Source organism: Sebastes umbrosus, chromosome 4 (genome assembly GCF_015220745.1).
Source record: "Sebastes umbrosus isolate fSebUmb1 chromosome 4, fSebUmb1.pri, whole genome shotgun sequence".
NCBI lineage: Eukaryota > Metazoa > Chordata > Actinopteri > Perciformes > Sebastidae > Sebastes > Sebastes umbrosus.
This window is the reverse complement of record NC_051272.1, coordinates 20,194,955-20,221,050: the sequence shown is the minus strand read 5'-3', so window position 1 is coordinate 20,221,050 and position 26,096 is coordinate 20,194,955. Positions and strand designations below refer to the sequence as shown.

The following is a 26,096-nucleotide window of genomic DNA, read 5'->3' as shown; positions in this document are numbered from 1 at the left end:
GTCTGACAAAATGGACAGCTTAGTGACAGGGACATCCAGCCGACACTCTGTCCCCATGACGGATGGGCTCATGCTAACACACAGCCCGATTAGAGATGAAATCCCGCTGCACCTTGACCTGTGGAGGAGGGGGCCAGGAAGGGTGCGCAGCCAAAAGTGTAATCATACCATACACACATTTAACAGGACTCGTGCAGAAATAGAAACATATGGAAATACACCATCATGAATGGTCTCATTATGCACAATTATGCATTCAAATCCTGATGTCCACACACTCATCCATCTCAAGGCTGAAGGTCGGCTGTCTGTGCCCTCCTGCCACCGAGCCGGATTGAATGTCAGCCAGAATGTCAGACTATGAGAGATGGCAGCTCATCATGTCGGTATTTACAGAGACACACACTCACAGGTGTGATTCCTACTGAACAAAGCCTTGTTTTGGAAGCACTAACAGTCCCAGGAGAGCACAAGTGTGCTTCCACATACCCCTTCCATCAATGGGATGTGGAGAAAAACTGAGATGGAGCTTCTGTGTAGGGAGAGATGGAGGATAAAGAGGAATGATATAGAGAAAGGGTGGTGCAGGGAGGAGAGAAGGGGTGAGGGAAAGGGGTTCCCATGGGGAGAGAAGCTGTCAGTCCCTGGGAGACTTCAAACGCACTGCAGCCCTGTGATCAACCTGCTCCCTGGCTCTCTGCTGACAGCTCCCTGACTGCGCCGCTTAGACTCCTTCATGCACACACACAGACACACACGTACACACTCGCTCGCTACCATAAGAGCTCTCACACTCGCTGATTTATCCACTCATACCACAACACATTCAAATTCCATTGACATACACACAATCACGCTGATTCTCACACGTAGGATGCACATCTGTGACACATTCCCTCTGACATCCAACCTTGTAACAACCTTGGACACTGCCAAAGTTCCACCCTGTTGCAGCTCCGTCAAGGACACCGCACAGTCCCAAACTGTTGCTCCTGAACTTGTGGGCTGAACGGAGGCAAGGTGGTGCTGGCGGTGATGATGTTGATAATGATGATGATGACTTATCTGAGCCATTACTCCTTCCCTGCTCAGGGCTGAGGCACCCAAAGGCAGATCCCTCCTGATGATGAATTCATTAGTGCAGAAGATGAAATGAGTTGTCAGGGGCAGGGTTATGTATGGGAGGTGATTTGTGTTCTCTGCGGCACAGTGTTAGATCAGAACTCGAGATGGGCCAGGTCGGCTCGCTGTAAATCTCCCCGCTTTGCTGGCACAGGACTTTCCCACCCGTCACGCCCAGACTGAGAACTCTGCTCTGTCCCCTCGTGTTGCCCGGCACGTCCTCCCCCACCAAACTCACAATGCCGTGAAGCTGCTAACAGGTGGCTAAACATTTGGGTGCTCTCAGAGTCCAGAGGAATGCTTGGGTGGTTATGCATCACAAGTCATATAGCTTCTTTCTATGCGCAAAGCCTCCTTAGGCCCTGATCACTCAGAGCGCGTTTTGCAGCGAGGCGCACCTCACTGCCTTTTTGTTGCCTGATCATACAGAGCATTTGTTTTTTGCTGCGTCTTTAAATTGTTGCTAGGCAACTAGGGCTGCACAATTAATCGAAAATTTGATCGCAGGATTTTAAATACTTGCAGTATTTGTTAAAGGCCAAATGTGTGTCAAAATAGCAATTTAAATGAAATATTGTGGTGCTGCAGATGTCCTGGCCTACACATCATATTCTACAGACTTAAGAAAACATCTTTGTTTGGTACAGATCCCTGCAAAAATTACACCATAATCATTTTAATATGATTTTCAATGAATATGAGAGTATTGATGTAAAAAGGATCATTCCCTCTAATATCGCAAATCATATCGCAATCACAATATCAATCAAAATAATCGTAATTAGATTTATTTTTTCAAAATTGTTCAACCCTTTAGGCAACCACCGAAAGAGTGCTAATGTAAGCTGAACACAAACCCTGAACTGTATGCTGCCATAGTTAATAGCAGGGAATGGAATTAGCACCTACCACCTGCCAAATACAGTACAGGGTAAATGTTGGCTGTTGCAGGTAAAAATCTCCTGTCACCTGTTACCATGGCAGATAAGAAATATGATTTTAAAAAAGCAATTCTTAAATTAAAAATAGTCGGGGATTAAGGTTACATGATATGTTTTTACTTTCTGGTACCACTGATTCAGTGTTTACGATTCTAAAGCATTCTACATACAATGTCAGATCATGGTTAATAGTGCAGTTTAAATATATCTAAAGAACTTCTCCAGAAATCTCAAGTACCGCACTAATTTGCCTTCTGTTGTTTTCTGTTCAGATCATGGTAACTACAGTTGATAATGTCATATATATCTCCAGGTATTCAGCAAAAGTCACCACAATGAGAAAAAACGCTGATGACATCTGGCGCTTTTCCGCTATGTGTTGAATTTTTTCACGAGGCATTCAGGGCGCTCCTGTAAAAACGCGAGGCGCACAGAACACCAGAAACGCCAGGTGCTCAGCAGCGCACAAAATGCTTCACTCTCATTGAAAACAATTACAAAAAGCGGCCCCAGGTTGCTAGAATGCACTCTGTCCGATCGGGGCCTTAGAAGCCAAAAGCTACCGCTCCTTGAAAGAATTCAAACAGAATACAACCTAATCCATTATTGATGTAAGGTAGACCAACAGCAGACTTGTGAAGTAGTGCATTAGTGTTGGACGTACATCCCAACAGCGTAGATCTTGCGTCTCAGGTGTGATGGTACAGCAGACCTGCAGGAGCTCTGCTGCTGGGAATTTGCTGGTTCACTAAGTGTACACTAGCTCTCTTGGAAAACATAGTCCTTTCTTTGAACTCCCACAGCTTCACTAGGTGTGCTTACATTTGTACAGTATGTGGTGTTCAGTATGTGTGCCTATGCTCATGCATATGTGCATCCATTTGTGTCTGGGAGTGAAGGTGTGTGTTTATATCTGCTTTCTGTGGGAGCACACATGTATTTGTGTGCACATGCTGAGCATTTGAGTGCTTTTTCATTTCTTCACTGTATTTTCTGCATCCAAATGTATGGTAAAAAAGGTCCAGGGTGACCGAGAGAGCAGAAATAGGGGAATGCAGGAGCTGGACTGACTGTGATAGAGATTTCAAAGTGGTGTGTGAGATGTTGGCCAGTTTTTTTGTTTTATTTTATTCTTTATTTTTTATCCTGCGGGAGAGAGCAGCAGGCGTAGGCTGTTTCTCCCATGTGTGGTCTCTCTTGAGCAGAGCAATGTTATTTTCTGCCATGCAGAGAGGTTGGTTACATGCCAGAGAGAACGAGAGAGGAGAGAGAAATAAAGATAGAATAAAGACAGAGAGAGCTTTGACTCAAAGACTGCTCAGTTTGACACATTTCTGTGAACACTAGTGGGTTTGCATCATTTCAACAAAGAGGCAGGCTGACTTTGAAATGCATCTTTGTTGTGTTGTGATGTAAAACTCCTTATACTCTATACCTCCACATGCACCTTGCAAGTGTGTGGGCATCTGTGGGTTTTTGTGTGCAAACTGCGAGAAAGTGATTTTACAAAGCGTTCTCCACAAAGTGCACGCCATCCGGGCTGCACTCTGAGGTCTATTCATTTTTAAAGTTCCCTTGCAGAGAGTATTAGAAAAAGTGGAAGTGCTCTCTCTGACTCTGTGAGATGAGGAAGCTTAGTGGTTCTACTGGTTCCTCCCTGTAGGGCCCTGCCTGGATCTGGCCCGACACCCTCTAAAAGCCTCAGAGAAGAACAGGGATGCTCCACTGCCTAGCCCATTTTTTTTTTTTTTACATTACATACTAGTTATCTGTGAACAACTCACCCAGATCCAACTTGACCCATATTTTGGCAGCGAAAATAGTTGGTGACCTTCTCTGTGTTTCGCCCTCCTTACGAGAGACAGGCTGTTGCCGTGATTAGTTCACTGCCTCCCAGCGCTCCTCTGTCAGACCAGGCTCAGCTCCAGCCTCCTCCATAAACACATCTAGGTACACACACACATACTATGTACACACATATGCAAAGGCAGCACAGGCACCATGCCTTGCTTCCCCGAGGCTCTCCACTGGCTCCTCACCTGTCGCCCCAGGTCTCTATCTCTCATACTCAACATGTGTGTCAGGACAGAGCCTGCGAGACCAAGGCCTCGCCAGTTTGTTTGTTTGCTGCATTGACGGGTGGGGAGCAGGGACGTGGGTGCAAGAAATTAGCACAAGTCAAATCAGATTAATTAATCCCCAGCTCAAACTATTAGCCGAGGAGTCGTGTTGAATTAAAAATCAAATTAGCCCTGGCGCCTGCCGTTAAAGCTGTGGTGTGTGCCTGCCAAGCTACAATGACACACACCCACAGAAGCCAGCCGCTCATGGGCTTCACTGATGGATGGATGTATGGACGTATGGATGGATGGATGGAAGGGTGGAAGAAGAAACGGGTGCTCAAGGACCTGAAAGTGGGGGAAGGGGAGTTTGGTGACTTTGCCACCCAGTGTGGTAAGCTTCTCCTGGGGCTCGTAGCTGGCTGTCCTCCACTGGGTGCTACTCCAAAGGCCTCACACCACTAGCACTCAGCAGACTCGGCTATGTCACTCCAATTACTGTAGGCCTTTCAGCAACATTTCACCCTGATGATTTACATAACTCACACACACACACACACACATCTTGAGTCTGGGACTGAACCCAGTTTTAAACAGGCCCCTGTTTCTAAGCTTGACTCTATCAAAAACATAAAGGGAAATTACGTTTTTATACAACCTGGGTCTCATTTTCGTAGTTTTGGCCATCGTTCCTATCAGTATTAATAACATTGTGCTCACCAAATTAAGTGTTGAGTTCTGGGAAATTGACAACATCACTAAAAACAAATCCGACCCGGCAAGAAACCTGAAAAGTCTGGTGATCACACAGGTTTTAAATAAAACTCCAGGTTAGTTAAGCAATGCAGTGTGGTGGTATTCTCACCAGTTACTTAAAGGGATAGTTTGGGGGTTTTGCAGTGGAGTTGTATGAGGTACTTATCCATAGTAGGTATATTACTAGTTTCTATTTTTAGTAGATGACGGTTGGGGTGCCCCCAGTTTGGAAAAACCGACAGGAGCACCGACGCCGAAGCAAAGCAATACAGTGCAGTGAAAGTGAAACTTATCTATGCTCTCTACAAAGCCAGCAGGCTCAGATGACAAAATCAGTATAGATACATTTCAGTTCTTTCAGTTCAGAACTTTTAGTTCAGTTCCCTGTTGGAAAATATTCTAAATATAGCATATACTTAAACGGATATCAATTGTTTTAGGGGAGCCTTTCTTTTAGTTGGTTAAAATACGTTTTTCTGTCGTCCTCGTCCACAGCACTGTATTACTTTGGTCTGGTGCCAGTGCTCTGGTCTGTTTCTCGATGCCAATCATCATCTACTGTAGGTAAAACACCTACTATGCATAAGTACCTCATACAACTCCACTTCAAAACACCCGAACTATCCCTTTAAGTGAGTAAAATGTTACTATTACTGATAGAAATGATGGCCAAAACAGTGACTATGTTTACATACACACTAATATTACACTATTATTCCGAATATGACAATATTCCGAATTTGATACGGGTCATGTGAACAGCATATTCCATTATTCCAGAATAATATGCCGATATTATTCTGGTTTTAGGAGGATTCTTTGGACATGGATACAACGCATTCAGAATATATGTCTCAATTGGGGTTTTTACAGCAGTTTGCAACCCACGGCCTCTTGCCTGTTTACAGCCAGCTCTGTGCGTTGTACACAATCCAACTAGCCGAGAGTTTGCTGATATGCATGCCCACATTTCTGGTCGGAAGGAGAAACATACCTACGGGGGTATCAGTGGAATATTCATTAGCCATGTAAACAGCGTAATAGGAATATTGTCTTTTTCAGAATAAAGGGGATAAAATTGAATATTTTGTGCATGTAAACGTAGTCTATGAAAATAAGACAATTTGTAACCACATGGAATTTACATGTTACTGTTACAGTATATTGTGTGCATGAATGTATCCATGCATTTGGGTATACTATACTGTATGTGTGTTTGCGAGTATGTGAGAGTGCCTTTGAGATGGATTGCAGGGCTGTGCAGAGACGTAGAAGCCTCATCTATCATACAGGGTGGGGCTCCAAAAACACACAACACTTGTTTGATTCAGAACAACATTCATTTCAATTATGACACATTAGTTCAGGGGGGTATATTATGCTCCAGTAGTGTTCCTGTATTCCATTCATCATTCACGCTTGTGTGGCTCGTAGCTCTTGATCATTGAAAGGAAACAGTACGTAGCCTCAAGCGATGAACTAAATGTTTATTTTCTTCATATGTTGAGGTATTATTCAGTTATTGGTTTTGATAGATGCAACGGTGCATAGGCACATTACGGAAGAAGAAGTAATTATTAACGTTGTAGCGTATTAAGTAATTGTTCACGTATGACCATATACAGTATGTTGTGTACAGTACTTTCTCTCATTCAGCTGGTTAGAGCCGGACTGGCAGCTCCTACAATAAGCCCTGACTCTGTATGTTTGTGTGTTGTGTGGGTGTGTTTGTGTGTACGGCCTTGCCTTCAGGAGTTTATGGATGATGGATGATGGATGCTGTGAGATACAATGGAAGCCCAAATGAAAGAGCAATTGTTCTGTGAATGTATGCATATGGACAAAAATTGGTCTGGTGCTTAGGGCCACGTACGTTTTTATCTACACACAAATGGCTTCTTTCACAGAACATCCAATTGAGCGTGCTGTGCACACATGGAAAAACATAATAACGTAAACATAAACATATGCACAATGAGTCTCTCATATACTCACCTACACACATATAGAGCTCAGCAGACCTCCAGGTGTCCTTTACTGCCAGTTAAACTCTCTTTCATTCATATGGCAAACCTCTCCCCCTCACATTTTCCCACAGAGTCTCTTACCCCGTTTCCCCCTGGCCACTGGCATCTTTCACCACCCATATTAACACACAGCTTCCTCCTGGCAACGCCGTGCCGGACCCCTGCCATTACCGCAACGCTGCCAACCTGTCTCCATGGTAGCGTGATTGGCAGGTGCTGAGATGGATGCTCGTTTCAGCCAATCAGCAGATCAGAGAGTGAGGTTGTCATGCGCCGCGAGACCCCGCAGCGGCCCGGCTGACCAGCTGAGGATGGCGTTGAGACGAGGCGGTGAATGCAATACAAACGGGCGCACACAAACGCACACACACATAGCATGGGATCATTCAGCAGCACAAAGCGTATGGGGTCCCTACTCGGGCTGTCAGTACTGTTGTGATGTATCATTTATGTCGCCATTGTGTGGCCTTCTCTTGAAACATGTTGACAGAGGCATTATTCTGGCTTTTGACAGATTCCCATACATTCACAGGCTTTTAATAACACATGTTAATGCTCCAGTAGGTTTATGACAGGTTTTAAGAATTACCACATGAAATATGAGCCTTTAATGGGCCTGCTCTCCAAATTATCTGGGGTGGTACACATTGAATTTCTAAGTCTTAGCAAGTGGGAGAATGATCACTGCTTATAAGGCTATTATCTGTTTGCCTGGGCATGCACGCACACACAAACACACACACACACACAGGCCTGGAGGACAAAAGATGTGCATCATAAACATTAATCTGCACTCTTTAAATGAGACCCACTTCTCTGTGTTTAATCAAAAAGCATACAGTGAGTGGTGACAAATATAAATTCCGAAGACAAAAATCAAATATCCTAATCTCCTTAGAGCACATTACGCTACTTCACAGGGATTTATTTCATTTCATTATCGCTCCGAGCAAACCGCTATGCATACACATGCATTTTAATATTCTGTTTGTGGTTGCTTATGTACTGTATATGTGTGTGCAGGCGTACAGGGTCATGAAAGTGCACGTGTGCTTATGGTTGTGCTGTATGTGCTTGGAATTCATTAAACATGAATTCATTAATAACAATTGAGCTCCAGTGAGGAGAGATGAACTGTTGGTAGAAAAAGAAGCAACAAGCACCCAGATTCCTTTCACCTTTTAGGACTGAAGTGCATCTACTTGTCGATCAGAAATCTAACAGGAAAAACATGTTTAACTGTCTAGAAATCATCTTAGAAAACCAGGAATGGATACAGTCGAATCACAGACACACACACACACGGGTCAGTCAAACTAATAGTTTTCTGTGGCTTCCCAAGCCAGACATTGCTGAAGGACAATTCTGAAATGAGTGCAAAATCCAGTAGCTATTTGGTACTGACCAGATGTCAAATGGTGTGTATAAACTCTGAATGATTCTCGTAAATGTGCATATCAATTTGAATGGTTGCCTCTCGAATCCTCGCAACTCTGCCACAAAACCTAACTATCAGCTCTGATGCCAGTTAGACCGGCTCCTGCTGGTCCTACAGTGTGAAGTCGCTGCCAGGCTGAGCCACCGATTGCCCATCTGCTCCATCGGGGAGAATTCTCACTCCATCTATTTGACTTGTTTCGAGCTTGGCTGTGGAAAAGCTCATTAGCTTTGCAAAGTGAGATACAAAGATGGATAAAAAAAACACTGTGTCCAAACAGAGAGATGTTAAAGAGGACGCAGACAGATGTGAACTGAAGTGTTTACATATTAAAAAGAAGAGAAACCAGACGGAGGGGAAAAATGTGGAGAAGTCTTTGTTACTGAAGAGACATGGGTGGACTGAATATGAATACATAAGAGGCGACAACTTCCCACTTCCTTTTTTATGGGACGCTTAAAATATTCACTACAATTACCAGCAGAGATTGATGTCGGGGTGACAGCCCTACAACTAACATATGACCCTTAAAATCCTGACACACCCATTTCCTGTGTCTGAGAGTTTGTGTGTGGGCATGCCCATGAGTGCATGTATATGCATGTGTGTGTGCATGCATATGTGTGTGGGGGTTTATATTTATGAAACATGCTCTGCCCAGTCACACCGTGGGAGTTAGCAGGTCATCTTCCCTCGCCATTAATCACTGCTGACAGCTCATAAGTGCCCAATCTGCATGTGAAAGAACTGCGAGCGTGCATATATGCATGTGTGCATTTGACTGTGGATGTGTGGTTGCAACAGTCCTCTAAGATCCCCCCGTGGCTGCTTATTGAATTAGAAGTGGCCTTTGCTGATACTTATCTAACGTGCAGCATGAAAGCATCACCGGTGGTATTTGTACCGCGGCTACGGCTTGTGTCATTGTCAGCTCATTAGGTGAGTTCTGCGTGCGGCTGATTGTTTGCTAACGAGTCCAAATGTGGAGAACAAACAATCAGAGTTGATGAAGCGTAAAATGCGCCCACTAAAAACTAAACGTTTTTAAATGTTTCTTTCATTTTGCGGAAAGAGGTTGAACGGCAAAATGAAGCAAGCTCTTCCTATCAATCACCCAATTACTGTGTGTTTTGACACGACTGCATCGAGTACTGTGATTAGAGAAAGAATGAGAAAAGAGGAGATGAACAAAGCACAAAACAGAAAAGAAAACAAGCCCTTAAAGCAAAGATAAGATTTGTCACTAGGGGTGGGGGAAAAAATCGATACAGCATAGTATCACAATATTTTGTGTGGCAATATTGTATCGATACACTGACGTCAAGTGTCAATCTTTTATTATTTAAACTACCCCTTAACAATCCGGCCGCTATTCTGTCTTTCAGAGGTTGAAGTGGGCTCAGTCTTAAAGCTAGAGTGAAGATCCTGGTATCATATGAAACAGGGATGTGACGGTGAAGAAATTTTCCCACTGGTTAATAAACTCGTAACAACACCGGTGTTACCGATTACACCAGTAATATTTTACAAGAAAAGATGACGGTCAATATGTGTAGCGCGCTTACTTTGATCTTTAACGTCGGTTGGCTGTGTGTCTGGCCTCTCTGGTCATGCTTTCGCTGCGGGGCCACAGGTTTCCACCCTACGCTGCTCCGCAGCGCACACCAGCTTTGACCGCTCCGTCCTCCGCACGGCGATTGCCTCAGTAACGTTAGGGTGCCCTTATAGCGTTGGGTTTAAATTTGAAATATTGCCAAATAGGCGCTTGTCAACTCTCTCTCGTCCTGTGTGTGTGTGTGTGTGTGTGAAATATGGCACCTGCTACTCTGAGCTGAGACTCGTATGGAGCAGATGCATTCACTGTCAGTTCGTAGCGTCCGTCGTCCGACTTTGTATTGATAACACGGCGCTGATACGCCAAAATGAACCAAATGGGTTTTATTTCTGTAAAAAAAGCAAAACAACGGTGGGGGCGGTGGGTACGTAATATAATTGGTGTGTGCCCGACCACCGTGTAACACCGGTAACACTGACTACTGCAACACTAGGAAACCATGTCTCATTAGCTTTTCGGGAAGACTGCTAAATAACGCTGCAAAGTTACACTAAATTTTGGCGAGGAAAAACTGGCATAACCATTTTTAAAGGGGTCCCTTGACCTCTGACCTCAATATATGTGAATGAAAACTCTGAGATAAACAGAGTGAAACTGTATCTTATTAGATAAAACAGATGTTGACAAACTACATAATTTGCAGTTGAAAAAAGGTAATAAATCGCAATATATTCAGAGAAAATCAAATTTTATAATATTTTTGACCAAATACCTCAATGACGATATTGTAGAGTTGACTATTGGTGCTTTTACAAAATATTTATACAATGGGATTTTTGATAAAAAAATCCCATTATATAATGACTAAGTGGGTAAAAGCAAATAATAGAACAGCTAGAAGAGTCTGGTAAGTTCAGAAAACTACATCACTTTACTGTAATGCAGCCTGTAAAACCAGGAAATGACAACACTTATGCCATTATACGATATTTCGATATCCAAAATCTAAGATGTTATCTAGTTTCATATCACGATATCAATATAATATTGATATAGAGATATCATAAAAATGAACTCACAGGTCAACTGAGGGAAGAAGAAATCAATGAACAGTTTTTAAAGTCGGCGTGACCCCGGCATATAAGGACGGAGGAAGGCCTTTGTTATACGTATATTTTCATTTCACACTGACGAAAGAGCCTGTCTTTATATTTCTCTGCTCATCTCCCCGGACCGAGCCAGGAATGTTAGAGTTCTCTGTTTCTTCTGTCCAGGTTCACTACAGCTTGTTGCTTTACTGGAACATTTGGGATTTGGATCTCGTTGAATAATAGTGATTTTCTCTCTCTCTCTCTCTCTCTCTCTCTCTCTCTCTCTCTCTCTCTCTCTCTCTCCACACCCGGACATGAAAGGGACTAGTTTCGTTATTTGCATTTTTACGCCTGAGTGTATTTTTCAAGTGGGAATAGAAATTCTGTGAGCGGTGTCGATTCCCAGCGCTGCTGTGTCCTGGAGTGCATCAGTCTGCCTTTTCATCTTCACCCTAGCCCAACTGCTCTCTGCTTCTCTTTAGCCATATCCTCAGTTCCTCCCTCTCTCTACCTTTCTCTCTTTGTCTGCTGCTATTTTCTTTATTTTCCTAATTTTCTCGCAATGTTATGCTCATTTTTCAGTGTTTGTTTTCCCTTCACATCCAGTATTAGTTCATTTTCCTATTAAAGTTACAGTAGCTTGTGGTAAATTAATTAGTATTGCAAGAGTTTGTCATCACTGTAAATAAAAAAACACTCTGTCCAACACTTAAGTTGTTGTTGGTGCCCTGCCCACCTTTTTCTTAAACTCAATGATGAGTGACAGCGCTGTATTCCTTTTTGAATGAGTGATTCATTGTTTCTGTCCTTCTGTCCACAGCCCGTGTGCTGTCTCCTTCTGCTGCTCAACGCCATCACCACACTTTCTCTCTGTTTGTCTTTGCAGCTTTCCAGATAGTGTTTCCACTGCCACGAGAGCTAAGCTTGTATTATGCACATCTGCAGGGATTCTCAAATTGCACCACGGCAATGTGGCGAGAAAGACTCACAGCGCTTCCCCTTCTCTTCTCCTGCCACAAAATTGGACATTTAGTGCCAAAACTGTTGACTTGACGGCCTTGGTTGCGGCGGTAAATACGTGGCACATAACAGCGAGGAAATTGTCCTGGAAATGGTGCTCTTTTGTGTCAGAGGGGGTTAAAAAGAGAGAATGATGTACGGGTATGTCAATGCATGCTTGCCTGAGTGCTACGTAAGAACAGCACAGAAGCAATTTCTGCTTTTCCGTGTGTCGCCGGTAAAGATAGGGTGCTGAGGAGATCTTGCTCAGGCAAACAACATTGCAATAACCCAAGACAGTTATGTGTGTTTATATGTGTGTTCCCATGTGATTGTGTGTGTGTGTGTGTGTGTGTGTGTGTGTGTTTGCTTAAGAGTAAATCGTGGTCATTACACGGAGAGGTTGCAGCCGAGAGGTGATTGGAGAACAGCAGTACTATTAGTGGGTGATTACATCTCAGTCTGTTATTACACACCAGCAGCTCCTTAGCAATGTAAAAGGCGGCTTCGCTCGACATCTCGTAAATCTGACACACCACACGCTGCATGCCCTCACACATAATGGCACAATACGCCGTTGTCATGTAAAACCTTTTAAATCACGAAGCTTTGATGATTATTCAGTTTGAAGTCTAGTTAAGGAGTTTCTCTACATGATGAGAACATTTACAAGAAAACCTTTGAAAACCCCACAGGGTGAACAAATAGATGCACGGTGCTCGATTTAAAAACAAGCTTGTTTTTCTTAGTTTTTCATCCGACAGCAATGAGTTTGTTTGTACCGAGGCACACACACGTACACACACACACACACACACATCAACATAAATTTCATACAAACGAGCACACACGCAAATACACACAAACATCTGGCCGAGTTAAACAGAAACATTTACGGCGCTGTCGACATTGTGTGTATTTATGGATGCAATCTGTGAGGTCAAATTTATTACTGTCAGAGATGGGCGGAATTATTTCTCTTTAAATAATTAGTTTTGAACCACCCACGCAGACACGATCTTTACATATTGATTTGCACATTGATTCAGGGGATATTAACTCCGATGTTATTAATCATTGCTGATTATGTTTTTAGTGAGCCGAGTTATGATTGAGGAGAGGAGGGGAGAGGAAGGGTGAGGAGAGGATTGTGTTTGCAGGTTATAAAGAGCAGAGACCAGCCACCAGAGCGCTGCAGCTCAGAGCACATCTTCATATTGTACACAGATGGGACATCACATACATTTTTAAAGTGTCTGAATGTGTTTGCTCCGTGAGCACTGGACCACACACTATGTTGACTTTTGTTGTAAAACTATCACAAATGCCCAGATTATCTGTCTGGGAGATGCACACTTGTCTGGAGTTGTGTTTGCATTCGTGATAGTTTGGTTACAGACGCCTCTTCGCCGACGCTACAAAGCCGTTTGGTTACAGTAAATTATTAAAGTGTTCTGTATAACTGCACAGTGATTGATGAGTCCGGCGGCGTCCTGCCCTTGCCCTCTGTGATATGAAGGAAAGATTGTGTGACATGATGTCATTCCATCGGTGCAATCATAGCCGGACACGGACCCTCATTAATAAGAGCACCGTTATGTAGTGTCAGCTCACAGGGAGGGGAGAAAAAAAGAAGGAGAGGGTTGAGAAAAAAATAAATGATGAAAGGAGAGAAGTAGAGAGGAAAAAAAGAGCAAAGGAGAGACGGTGGATGAGAAGTGAGTGTGAGGCAGGAAGCAATGAAGAAGAAAAATAAAACTGAAGGATGCCAGTGGATGGAAAAAATATCAGTAAAATGGCGTGAGATCAAACGAGGGAAGAAATGAAAAGCAAATGGAAAGAAGGAAGGATGGGATAAGGTGGATATGTGCAAAACTCAAGACTTTGGGTAGGCCCTTGAGGCTCTCTGGCCAGTCACCTTATGCATTAGTTTCACACTTATGCTGATTTGTCTCTAAGAAGTGCTTTATAATGCTTTGCACTTTTCGTGCACTCTGTCTTACCAAATATTATTGCAGTATTTTAATTGCATACATGCCTATAGGTTTGACTACGCTGCAAATCATCGTGCACAGAATACCATTTTTTATTCTAATGTGACTTTTCATTTCATTACTGTATAAACCAACCTGAACAGACTTGGTAATCCATCACAGCGAACATCATTATTGTTGTGTGTTTTATTTTTGTGAAAGTACTTCTATGAGTTTGCAGCAATGTAGTGGATACATTTTTAAAGTCTGCTGCTGTTTGGAAACCGGTGAGAGTTGGCAACCAAAAAGCAGTGTGTTTTTAGTTCAAGAGACCATAAATTAAATATAATCATTTACAACACATCCATGTTTTATTAATTGTTTGTCTTTGGGTGTGGCTTTCTGACAATGGTTTTTATGAAGGCACACCACTGGCAGACTATAAAAACACTATCTTATAAATGGGCTTAGCACACGGTGATAATGTAACTTTTATAAAGATAAAAGCAGACATGACATGTTCATGTACTGTGATAAATGACTCTAACCTGTATAATACGGGTTTTATGTCTTTGCTAGTTGATTTTAATACTGTAGTAAAATAAATGGAAACCAGCTGCTACTTGGAAGTCAGAGAAAAATCTAAAAGACTGGTAGGCTTTGGAAAATGTTTGGCACTAATTAAATGATTGGATCACACATAACATTTCAAATCCAGGCTGCGCCAGGTAACTTTCTTTTTGGTCCTCTCTTCTCCTCCCTCCTCCAGGTGTGATGCCAGAGCGGCAGTTTGGTGGAACCCAGTTTGTTTGCAGTGTGGTCGCTTCCCATGTCAGCCACCAGCCCTCCACCAGCTTCAGCTTCGTCTGGATCGCCCCACCACCCGGCACCGGCTGCGTCAACTTCCTGTAAGTCATGTGTGAGTGTATCTAACTGTAAAGCAAAGTATATCTGTCTGTCCGTATGTGGGTATGTGTGTATGTCCTTCGCATATCTCGAGAACCATTCATCCAATCTACTTCACACTTGGCGGGCCTTTACAGGCTGCGGTTTATTGACTGCAGGTCACTTTTGCTGCTGGATGCTGGATATACTAATGTTACAAACAAACTCTTCTTCACATCCCTGGAGTCAACGAGCGATGAGCTGTTCTCGACGAGGCTGCAAGCAGCAATCCCTGTCCTTCGCATATCTCATCTGCTCTACTTCACACTTGGCAGGTTTATTGCTGGAGACCCAAGGACGTGCAGTGTCGAAGTTGCTGCAATTTGGACACGCGACACGTTCAATGTTAATAACTTTGAATAAACAAACGATAACGCTCTGTGCAGCAGCGGGGGTGGGGCTGCCGGGCTCTGCGGACTGAGTCGAGCATGCCGTCCGCATCGGACCACAGAACATGAGCTCATTGACTGCAGTTCATTTTTAATGCTGGATATGCTAACATTACCACTAGAAGCAATACCAGTAGCCATTCATTCAGCCCATTCCAAACGGGCACGCACTCCACACGGCCACGCCACGAATAGGCATTACAGTAGTGTGTGTAAAAGAGAACGGCTGTGAGACAATAAGACAGACGAGAAGTTGTGATGCTGATGACGACCTTTACAGCTGCCAGACATGGAAGTCGTAAACTGTAACAATAATATCCGTTGATGTTGTGTGGCTCCATATTGACCCAGTAAGCCTGAGTGAGGCTTATCAGCTGACATCATGGGCGGTGTTTTCTCTTGTCACAGAAAGGATGTGAAAAGGCCATCCATGATGACTGGAAAGAGGTTAAACTGGGGACAGAGATAGCATGTGTGTGTGTGTGGTAATATCCTCAATACCTTGCTTGACATGGCCTGTGCAGTGGCAGGTGTGAATGTGTGTGTGTGTATTAACGGAAATATCCCCATCCTCTCATTCACTGGGCTCGGTCCCTCTTCTAGTTGGAAAATATTTGAGTGGTTGAACAGATCCACCCATCCCCTGAGGATGGGTGTGATAATGACAAACTCTGGTTCACATGACGATCTTCTTCTGTGACATTACACATAAGCATTAGTAAAGAGCAATGGCTTCTATTAGGGTCTTAATTGGGATTTGTAGCCCACTGCAACACACTCTGGGGCAGTAACCAGTTGATACCTGCACAGGTGATGTAGCTTTCTTTCTGTCTGGTTGTATAAATGTTGTGCCTTATTTATGCTTGACACATCCGCGGGGGTTGTGAGTGTCTGCACGGCCAAAGAGACATCACATCATTAGACAGACACGCCCCTTTGCGGTCGGTTTTCGCCTGTTCCTGCACATTTGACATTTTTGAACTATGAGAACGCAAATGGGTGGAAACCATGCTGAAACCATGCTGTAAATGTGAGTTTTCGATACACAGCCCCCTGCAGTATGGGAGAATATCCGTTTGCCGCGAGGAGAAACTCTCAAGGAGTATAAAAGATCCGATTGGTTCCTCGTCACAATTCTGTGTCAGCTCATGTCCGTGCGGAAAGTATAACTGGGGCTCGACTCGCTATGTTTCCCTGAAGCCTACATGTTGGTTGATTGGTCCAAGTAGGAAAACAACTCGCTTCATACATTTGAGAACAACCTTGGTCTTTTCCTTTTCTCATTTTCATTCCCCCGTCCTCTGTTATGTCTTGCTCTTCATCATTTTCTCCATCTCTATCTGTTGGAAACATCCTCTAACTCTCTTTCCCTCTAGTTCTTTGGCTGGTGATTTACAGCCTCATGCTGATAATCACTCAAAATGCAATTAGCAGCTGTTGCTGGAGAAGCGTAGAGGAAAAGGGAGGACACCAGTAACTCTGCCCCATGCAAATTCACAGCAGTACAGCACCACATTACAAAGATCTTTGACAAATTCACCCACAGATGTTGTAATATTAATACATTAGACTAGGGCAATTCTCACACTTTTACATCAAGGACAGCCAAATGTGTTTTTAAAATGAAAACATCATTATTATCATCATATAACTGTAATGCTTAGATAGTCAAATCAAGCTGCAAACTAATCCCTTCTTTTTTTCTCTCTTTTTTATTACCAGTCATCGTCTTTCAAAACTTGAAAGACATTGCAAATTGCACATCAATGTTTCATAGCAACCACAACTAAATTAAACATTTTGGCAGTACCCACAAAAATCACTCAATGAATTCCTAGAGGGACACAATAGACTATGAGACAGAGACTGTTATGGACAGACTGACAGAAAAGCATTCAGCTGGGGAATTTGCTGAAGTGGAGCTGCCATTTAGACAATATCCACGGAGCCAAACAGATTTACTGGCTTTTTTTGTCTGCCAGCAAACACATTTACTGTTGAGCGTGTGTCAGCTTACGAGGATTGTGTGTTTCCTCAGTATTTGTGTGCTGTCCATGCATGCGCTGTGTGTTTGCGTGTGAGTGTAAACCACGGAGCAGCAGTGTGCCAGCGCTGATGACAGTGTGGCTGGCAGGGGGCCACGACTGTATGACAATAGGGGCCCCTGCGGCTGACCTTATCAAAGTCAGCCAGTCACACTCCAGCTGGCTGGAGACTGCTCCTTTCACACACACGCAAACACACACACACACTCTTACTGCACCCTGTTTCAGTTCACAGCTCCCATCTCCACCAGTATATCCTCGTCTCCAGAGCTGCCCTCCCTGGGTTCAGTGACGTGACGCTGGGAGGAATTCAACAGGCGAGGCTTTTGTGACCAAAGCCTGGGCCACCTTAGGTGCCATATAATTTTTTTCCAGCACTGAATTGTCAGTAGTATTACTGTTGAGGTCGAGATGTGATCGGACGACTGTCAATTTCGTTCCGTCATATTTTCTTCTTGTTTTGTTTTTTATAAATGAACTCACAAGGGATGCACCGATTGCAAAATTCTTGCCCGAGACCGATACAATGTTTAAAAATAACAATTTGGCCGATGCCGATGTTTTTGTTAATTTTGTTTTTGCTGTTATTTATTCCCCTTTTGTGCCAGGGAAACAAAGACATCTTCATTATAAAAATAAATAAATAACTGAGCTGTTTTAAAGTCATTCAGCATTTCAGTATTATCTTTGAATGAGCACAAATTCAATCATACAAATTCAATCAAACAACCTTTAATATCATCTTTTTTCACATTAAACATATTCCTTTATTTTTCAAATAATAATGAGAATGAGAATAATGATTCAATACTTACATAGCCCAACTAAAATATATATTTTTTTAAACAAATGAAATGTATAAAGTGATTAGAAACATAACCAGTGTTTTCCCACACAGAGACTTTACTTGGGCGGGTCGCCCGTATATTAGCGGGTGCCTAAGTATATTTTGTGACCCATTTTAGCATTTTTCATCCGTTCGAGAGAACGACGCCTTCCGCAATCGATTAACTAGTGGACTAGTAGCAGCAGAACGCCGCTGGGGAGCGGATGAAGAGCTCCGCTCTGCTGGTGCAGCCTCGGGCCTCACTGCTTCAGCTGTTCAGGCTGGACAGACCCACGGCGGGTCTGCGGGACTACAATGCAGCCGATGTTCGGCCGATAAATCAGTGCATCCCAAGAACTCACCCAAGAAGTGCAGTTTTATAGCATTTACTGTACTATATAGCAAATCACTTTAAAAGTTAAACAAGGTAATAAAACATATGGATGAAACATCATCTTGACCGTACAAAATATAAATAATAAGAGTCCTGCCCTTGCCCATACTCCTGCCCTGATTGATACAAGGACCACAGGCAGTGTCCATGAGTGTTTAAATTAAAGGCACAGACATCCCATGTCCTTCACACGGCTGGAGCTGGTCCACCACTGCATTAATATGGGGCCTGTGAGCAGTTTTATGGGCGATATTGTGGGAGTGTTCCTGGTAACAGATCACTAGCGGCAGGAGTGTGATGAAGTGCAGTGACGTGGGCATCCAGAAGAACTCATTTTCTGGGTGGCTGTAAATTGCCACCTAAAGAAAGAGGGGAGGCCTTGGAAGAGGGGAGGAGAGGAGGAGAAGGAGAAGAAGAGAGGAGGAGAAGGAGGAGAGGAGTGAAGGAGTAGGAGGAGGAGGAGGAGGAGGAGGAACAGGAACAGGACACATACACATACATCCATAAGTAAACACCAATCACAAAGTAGTGGATCAACAGAAAATTAATCAGCAACAGTTTTGTAATTGATTGATTATTTCAGTCCTTTATCGAGCAAAAATGCAAACAAACATTTACTGATTCCAGCTTCTTAGATACAAGAACAAGCTGCTTTGTTGTTTCATATCACAAAAAAAATGTATATAAAACAATATGAATATGTTACTTTTGGATCAGGGATTGTAATGGGCAATTTTATTTATATTGTTTTACACTTTACAGACTTAAAGGATAACTTTTGTATTTTTCAACCTGGACTCTATTCTCCCATGTTTTTGTGTCAAAGTGACTAATGGGAACAACACTTTCTGAAACTGATCCAGTATTGAGGGAGACCACTGTAACCGCCAGCCGCTAAACAGGCTGTAATGTAATCATTTGGGGCAACCTGGTACCATCAGTTTATGCCCACTAAAAGTGCTTGTTTTTGCCACTGACAGGCTCAGATTGTTATTATAAGTGTGTGACAGCATTATAGAAAAGGACCTACAGAGAAATAAAACCCTATTCTTACCTTTCGCTTGAACTGGTCTGTTTGTTATCGTGTCTCTCTCAGAGAAGCTTCGCTCTGAAATCTCGCGTTGCCTCCACATTGTCTAAATCATCCAAATATTCAGCCATGACACTGAATATATTTTAGATAACACTAAGCCATGCTTCCTGTACTCCAACACTACAAACTTTGGTGTCCCGTGGCACTCCTCTCTCCACTCTCACTCACGTTTCCACCATTGTCTCTTTCGGTAACAAGTCACAGGAGAGAAGATATTTAATTTCTTTGTAGGGTCCTTTCCATGATGTTGTCAGACACTTATGATAACAATGTGAGTGACAAAAACACTTTTAGTGGACGTAAACTGACAGAGCCAGGTTGCAACAAAAACGATTACATTACAGCTTGTTAACGGCTGGCGGCTGCAGCGTTCTCCATCATTACTGTACTTAATGTAATCTTAGGCACAAAAACATGGGAAAATAGGGTTAAGGTTGAAAAACACCAAAGTTATCCTTTAGTAATTAATTAATAAAATAAAATAACCAATAGATTTACTTGTAATAAAACTGACCATTAGTTGCAGCCTTAATACGACACACTTTCAGAAGTTATAAATACAACTATCATAGTGAAGCTATACTGTTAGCCGGGAGCAAACCTTTTTTTTTTACACACAAAATGCAAACAAACTCACGCTTTAATGATTGCATAAAACACAGTTGTGCCCTACTTTTTATTCTTGTTGCTCAGACATGACAGTCCACACCACTACATAATGTAGTGAATGCTTTGCTGCACTTAGCAGAGGTGAGAATGGTTAATAGCTTCCTCTGGCGAACGCAAAGATGCACTGGTGTGTCTCGTCCTTTCTTTGCCTTTATTCTGCTTCACTTACAGCCTCGAGGCGGTCGGTGTGGTGTGTGTGTGTGTGTGTGTGTGTGTGTATGGGGTTTTATATGTAACAGCAGAAACTCTCTTAAAGCTCTCTTAGCACTGTGCATAACTCTTGCTTGTGTATGGGTGCTACATGGATGCATGTGGATGCTGTATGCACACATGCAGCCTTCATATCCTTGTGTGTTGGTATGTGTGTGTGAGATGTGTTTTTGAGCTGTAGTGTTTGGTACTGTCTCCCTGTGGGACTCAGACAGTTTCCTGGTTGGAGATTGCTTTAATTACTCCATGTGAGCCCTCTTTTCCAAAGTGTTCCCCTGAGGAGACGGATGTCTGCGTATCTAATGGCACACTGTTCCTTTATGTCACTGCGTGCTGCGTATGTGTGTGTTTATATGCATTTGTTTGCAAACACTTATTTACTACTACTACTATTACAATGTGTTCATTTTCTACATCTCTGCTGCGGTTCAAAGCCCTAGACAGATTGAAGGCACTTGTAGGAGCAGTTATAGGAGGAGAAATCGAGTGAGGAAGGGCAGATGGGCACTCAAACACCCTCTTGTCTTGTTAGCTGTAATTGAAAAGGAATGGTTCCTGTGCTGTAATTATGCCAAGCTGTTGTCGTGTTGCTGATGCTGTCATCTGTTCAAAGAAGGCAGGTCTGTGTGAGCAAGTTTTTGTGCAACACACGCCACGGTGTTGCATAGTATGTGGTTTACTACAGTCCGCTGCTGCATGTGAATGCAGTGTGGTTTGGCTGCTTTTGTAGAAAAGGCATCGCTCTGAGCCTCTATGTGCTTTAATAACGATGGCCGTAGCAGGCAGCTGTCATTCGTGCTGCTAAAAAGTCAGACAGTAAATGTTTATACTCTCGCAAAATCTTCAGGTGCATGTGTCCCTTTTGGAAACATGAAACTTCAATCTTAAATAAGGCTGCACGGTGGTGCGATGGTTAGCACTGTCATCCTTCTGTGTGGAGTTCTCATGTTCTCCCCGTGTTAGCGTGGGTTTTCTCCGGGTGCTCCGGCTTCCTCCCACAGTCCAAAGACATGCAGGTTAGGTTAATTGTTGACTCTAAATTGCCCGTAAGTATGAATGTGAGCGTGAATGGTTGTCTGTCTCTATGTGTCAGCCCTGTGATAGTCTGGTGACCTGTCCAATGTCAAGCTGGGATCGGCTCCAGCCCCCCTGTGACTCTGAATAGGATAAGCGGTTACAGATAATGAATGAATGAATGAATGAATAAAATGATCAATTTAAATTTCCATTTTATGACAATAATGTGTCCTTAATCTCATCCAGTCTGGTGATTCCGACGAGCAGGATGATAGACAGCTTGTTATATTAATCAGAGGTCAAAGGTCAGAGATCAGACATCAGGCTGACAGATGACCTATCCCACCCAGCACCTAATTTCTCCTGGTATTAGCCTCCTCCATTGATTTCCTACTATTCAAGTCAATCTCTCCGTCTGTTTTAACATAAAATCACTGGTTAATGAGCTCGGCTCATCATTAAAGTGCCATAGTAGCCTGTGGCTGTGTGACAGATTCACTGGAGACACTGGGCCAGGGAGCATGAGTGATTGGTTCAAGGTAATCCCATTCTGGCATCGTAGATATAGAAATATGGGAGAGAAATGTGAAGCATGACAGAGCACATAAATCCGATCCACTTTTTTTCTCCGCAAACCGACCAGAGCTGCAAATCAGACATAGTCCGCCCATATAATTCCAATTTTCATCCATCACACATTCACATATAAGACAGCAACTCTTATATCTCTCATATTGCCCCCTTTTTTTTTTACCTTAAACTTTTAAACGTGTCTGTTTTTCTGAATTTAACAGTGAATCAAACTTTTAGAGTCAACCCTATGCGCTCCTCATCTGGACTCCTGTTGCTGTTTACCCAAAAGGTCTCTGCATCCTTGTCTTATTTCCCAAGGGACGGTCCATGACCCCTGTAATTATACACATATACCCGTGTACACAGAGACACACACATGTGCATGCATAGAACACAGCAGTGCTCTGATCAATACTGCCACAAATTGCTCACATCACATCTGTGTTGCGCCAACATCACACCGTCTCATCAGGAGGTCACCGTCCCACCTGCTGGGACGTTGACCTCCTTATCAATTTTAGATGAAATAGAGCGTTGAGCTTGATTATAAATGCAGCAAAATGAACCATGCTCAGGGGAGACGGGGGTCTGTTGCTCCAGATGTATTTTGTGAGAAATGATTGGTTCACATTCTGCGCTGTCTGTTCCTGCAAATGTGCTTGGATGTGACTGACAAGATAAATTACAGACATGACTTGTTGCGAGGATTCCTCTCTCTGTTGTTGACTCTGTGTCAATATGGATTCTTGTCTTTCTCCCCCTCTTGTCCTAGTCTGACCCTCACTGGGAAAGGGATGAAGGTTTTTAAAATGCTGATTTTCTTAGATATCAATTTTTTGAAGTCGTTCTTGAAGACAGAAAATCAACAGCTTTTTCAGAACCAGCTCTTTTTTTTTTTCTTCCTCACATATTTACTCCTAACTGCTGTTGTTTTCCTAATCCCCCTAATTATTACTCGCTAACAGTAGTCAAGGTCAATTGCTCTTCTCCTGGCTGTATACTGAGCAGTAACTGCGCTTCTTCTGGCTGTATTCAGAGCCGTAACTCTCTACGACCCTGTGCTAACAAGCAGGTAATTTGCCAAACAACTCCCAAATCCCTCCTCTGTGGAGCTTCATTAAATTTGCATGTTCTCCAAGAGCCTTTTTCAATTAATTAATTTAGGGGCAGAGGGAGGAGTGGAAGGGGGGGCAGGGAGGGGGCGAAGTAATGTGATTCCACGAAGCCAGTCACAACTTCTCAGACTCTGATTGGTATGAAAATATCAAGGCTGGGTTGAAATCAAGAAACTACTTTACATTCCCTCAAAGCTGTTTTAGTGATTCTCTGGAGAAACAGTGGATTCTTGTTTTCCCTCATAGTCTGCCTCTCTCATTGTCCTGTCTTCCCTTCTCTCTCCATTCTTTTACCCGTTGTCCCTGATTGCTGTGCCATAACCACAGCTGGTCCTCAACGTAGAAGATAAATCAACCAATTAGGGTGTATTATTTTAAGAGCCAGGTCCAAATGCACCAAATCAGCGCTGGCGACTGGAACTGCACCCCACTGAAACTCCTCATATTAATCATGATTACCAACAAGCCCAGTGAGCTGGGAGAGAAAATTGGCTTTTAATTGGGATTTGAGGCGAACGAGGAGGCAAAGTGTTTGTTCTCCACCCTCGGATGTAATAGTTTGTGTGGAGAGAGAAAAACATTTTTTTCAATGTGTGTAAAAACTAGGGCTGTCAAAGTTAACACGGTAATGGCGTGTTAACGCAAATTCATTTTAACGCCACTAATTTCTTTAACACATTAACGCAACTTGCGATTTAACCCGACCGCTATTTGTTTCTTTCAGAGGTTATAGCAGGCTCAGTTTTAAAGCTAGATTCAATTCAATTTGTGTCTAGACCGCACTCTATAGCTCAAAAGCTAGAGGAGGATACTGTCATCATATGAAACTAAAAACCTAAAGAATCCAGTGAGGTACCTGAGAGGGTTTCTGGACAATATTTGTCATTGTTTTGTGTTCTTAATTAATTTCCAATAATAAATATATACATATATTCGCATAAAGCAAGCATATTGTACACTCCCATGTTGATAAGAGTATTAAATACTTGACAAATCTCCCTTTAAGGTACATTTTAAACAGATAAAAAAAATGTGCGATTAATTTGCGATTCATGATTAACTATGGTTAATCATGTGATTGATAGTGATTAAATATTTTAAAACAAATTGACAGCCCTAGCAAAAACTGTTACAAACGTTTGTTTGTGTGGTCAGTATTCAGTGCATATTCATGTCTTTAAGATAGCAGTCGCTATATTTAACTGCATGTATATGGCTTTAGGGTAAATCTGCCGTCAGTGTTCCCCGCTGTGTGTGTGTGTGTGTGTGTGTGTGTGTGTGTGTGTGTGGTTAGCAGGGAGCTGTCAAGCTGGCTCCTGAGGGATACTTATGGCCGACAGCAACATGTAATCTAACATGGAAGACATGCTTGGTAATTACCCACTCCAGGCCCTTTTGGGAGCTCTTTGAGTGACAGCCTGTCCATCTGCATACATGTTAAAGCTATGTGGCTTGGAGTGTGTGTGTGTTTGTGTGTGTGTGGGTGTGTGTGTGTGTGGACTGGATCTCTGCCTTTACTCGTATGCCTCGCTATTTGACAGCAGATTGTGGACTTTGAAAGACAAGGCCATCTAACCCCCATCTCTATCTCCACTGACCAAATCCCAACCCCCCTCCATTTATCCATATTTCTCACTCAATCCTCCTCTTTCCCTTCATCTTCCTCGATCCCTCTCTCCTTCCCATCTCTTAGATTTGCTCCTCCAGACTAATGAGAGGGGAGAGGATGACACTTATTTTCACAAGATGAATGATGCCTCGTTTGAATCAGAGTAGAGGAGAGAAGAGAAAAAAATTGTCAACACGTTTAGGCCCTTAATTGCTTTTTTCCCCCCAAAGAAAGTCAAATTAACATTTAGATGTTCAATAAATGTTTTGTGTGTATCAGTGCTGTTCTTCATGTGTGTGTGTGTGTGTGTGTGTGTGGCTCCCAGACTGGAGACGGTAATGAGAGACACACGCTGAGGAACCGCCGGAGTGTGACGGCAGGACAGACGCTGGCGTCGCGCTGCGCCGATCACACACTCTCCGGCTCAGACTAAATGCCCTCTCCTGGCTACTGCTTTAATGACATACACGTTATTAAGTCACACAGACCACTCAAACACACACTTTTAAAGGAAAAAGACTCTTCCCCACTGAATTGATCTCTTCTGTCATTGTTTAGTAGATGCCTTTGTATTTATTGGAGAGAAAGAAAACAACATCATTAGAAACAGACAAGTGCTTCTGGAAGTTTCAAAGACATTTCTGCATAAATGCATTTTAAAAAGACCTCCGTCAAAAACACGACACAGCTTTCACATCGTAGTGATATAATGTAACAAAGTGCATTCACTGAAATACTGTACTTTTGTCGTTGTACTTTTTCTTGAGGATTCTTTTTACTCCACTACATTTATCAGTTGCTTTTCAAATTAAGATTTTAGATTTTAGAGGGAAACCGATAGTGGATTTTCAAAGACCGATATAATAACGATATATCTTCTTTACTTCTGCAGCAGCCTAATCGACTACTTTTCCATATGCCTTTTTAATAAATAATTTTTTGTCACTCTGATTTTAATCATTCGTAAGAGAATATCCTGAAGTTTGATTTCATAGATTACATCGTTGGAATATATTCTATTTATTTGCAATAGGCGATGCGCTGTTCTGGCTTACAGTACGACTGGCCAGGATTATTTCTGTTACATGTCCCGTTACATTGTTAAATGCCACTATCACAAACCATTAATGTTTGTGCATATTCCCGGGGTAAGGAGGATCCTAAAGTGTGCAATTTAATTTCATGAATAGATAGTTACACGGCTGGATTATCTGGAAGAGAGAACACCAAATCGGTAAACAAGTTAAAG

At 42.8% G+C, this 26,096-nt stretch overlaps 1 protein-coding gene across 6 annotated transcripts in view; it reads left to right on the top strand.

Moving 5' to 3' along the window:
• The window catches only part of reln (reelin), a 119,607-nt gene that overhangs the window by 30,639 nt on the left and 62,872 nt on the right, over positions 1–26,096 (top strand). For all 6 annotated transcript variants that reach the window (XM_037766980.1, XM_037766982.1, XM_037766981.1 and 3 more), the window contains exon 3: positions 14,732–14,870. In XM_037766980.1, coding sequence (XP_037622908.1) covers positions 14,732–14,870 — 139 coding nt within the window. The remainder of the gene's footprint in view (positions 1–14,731; positions 14,871–26,096) is intronic.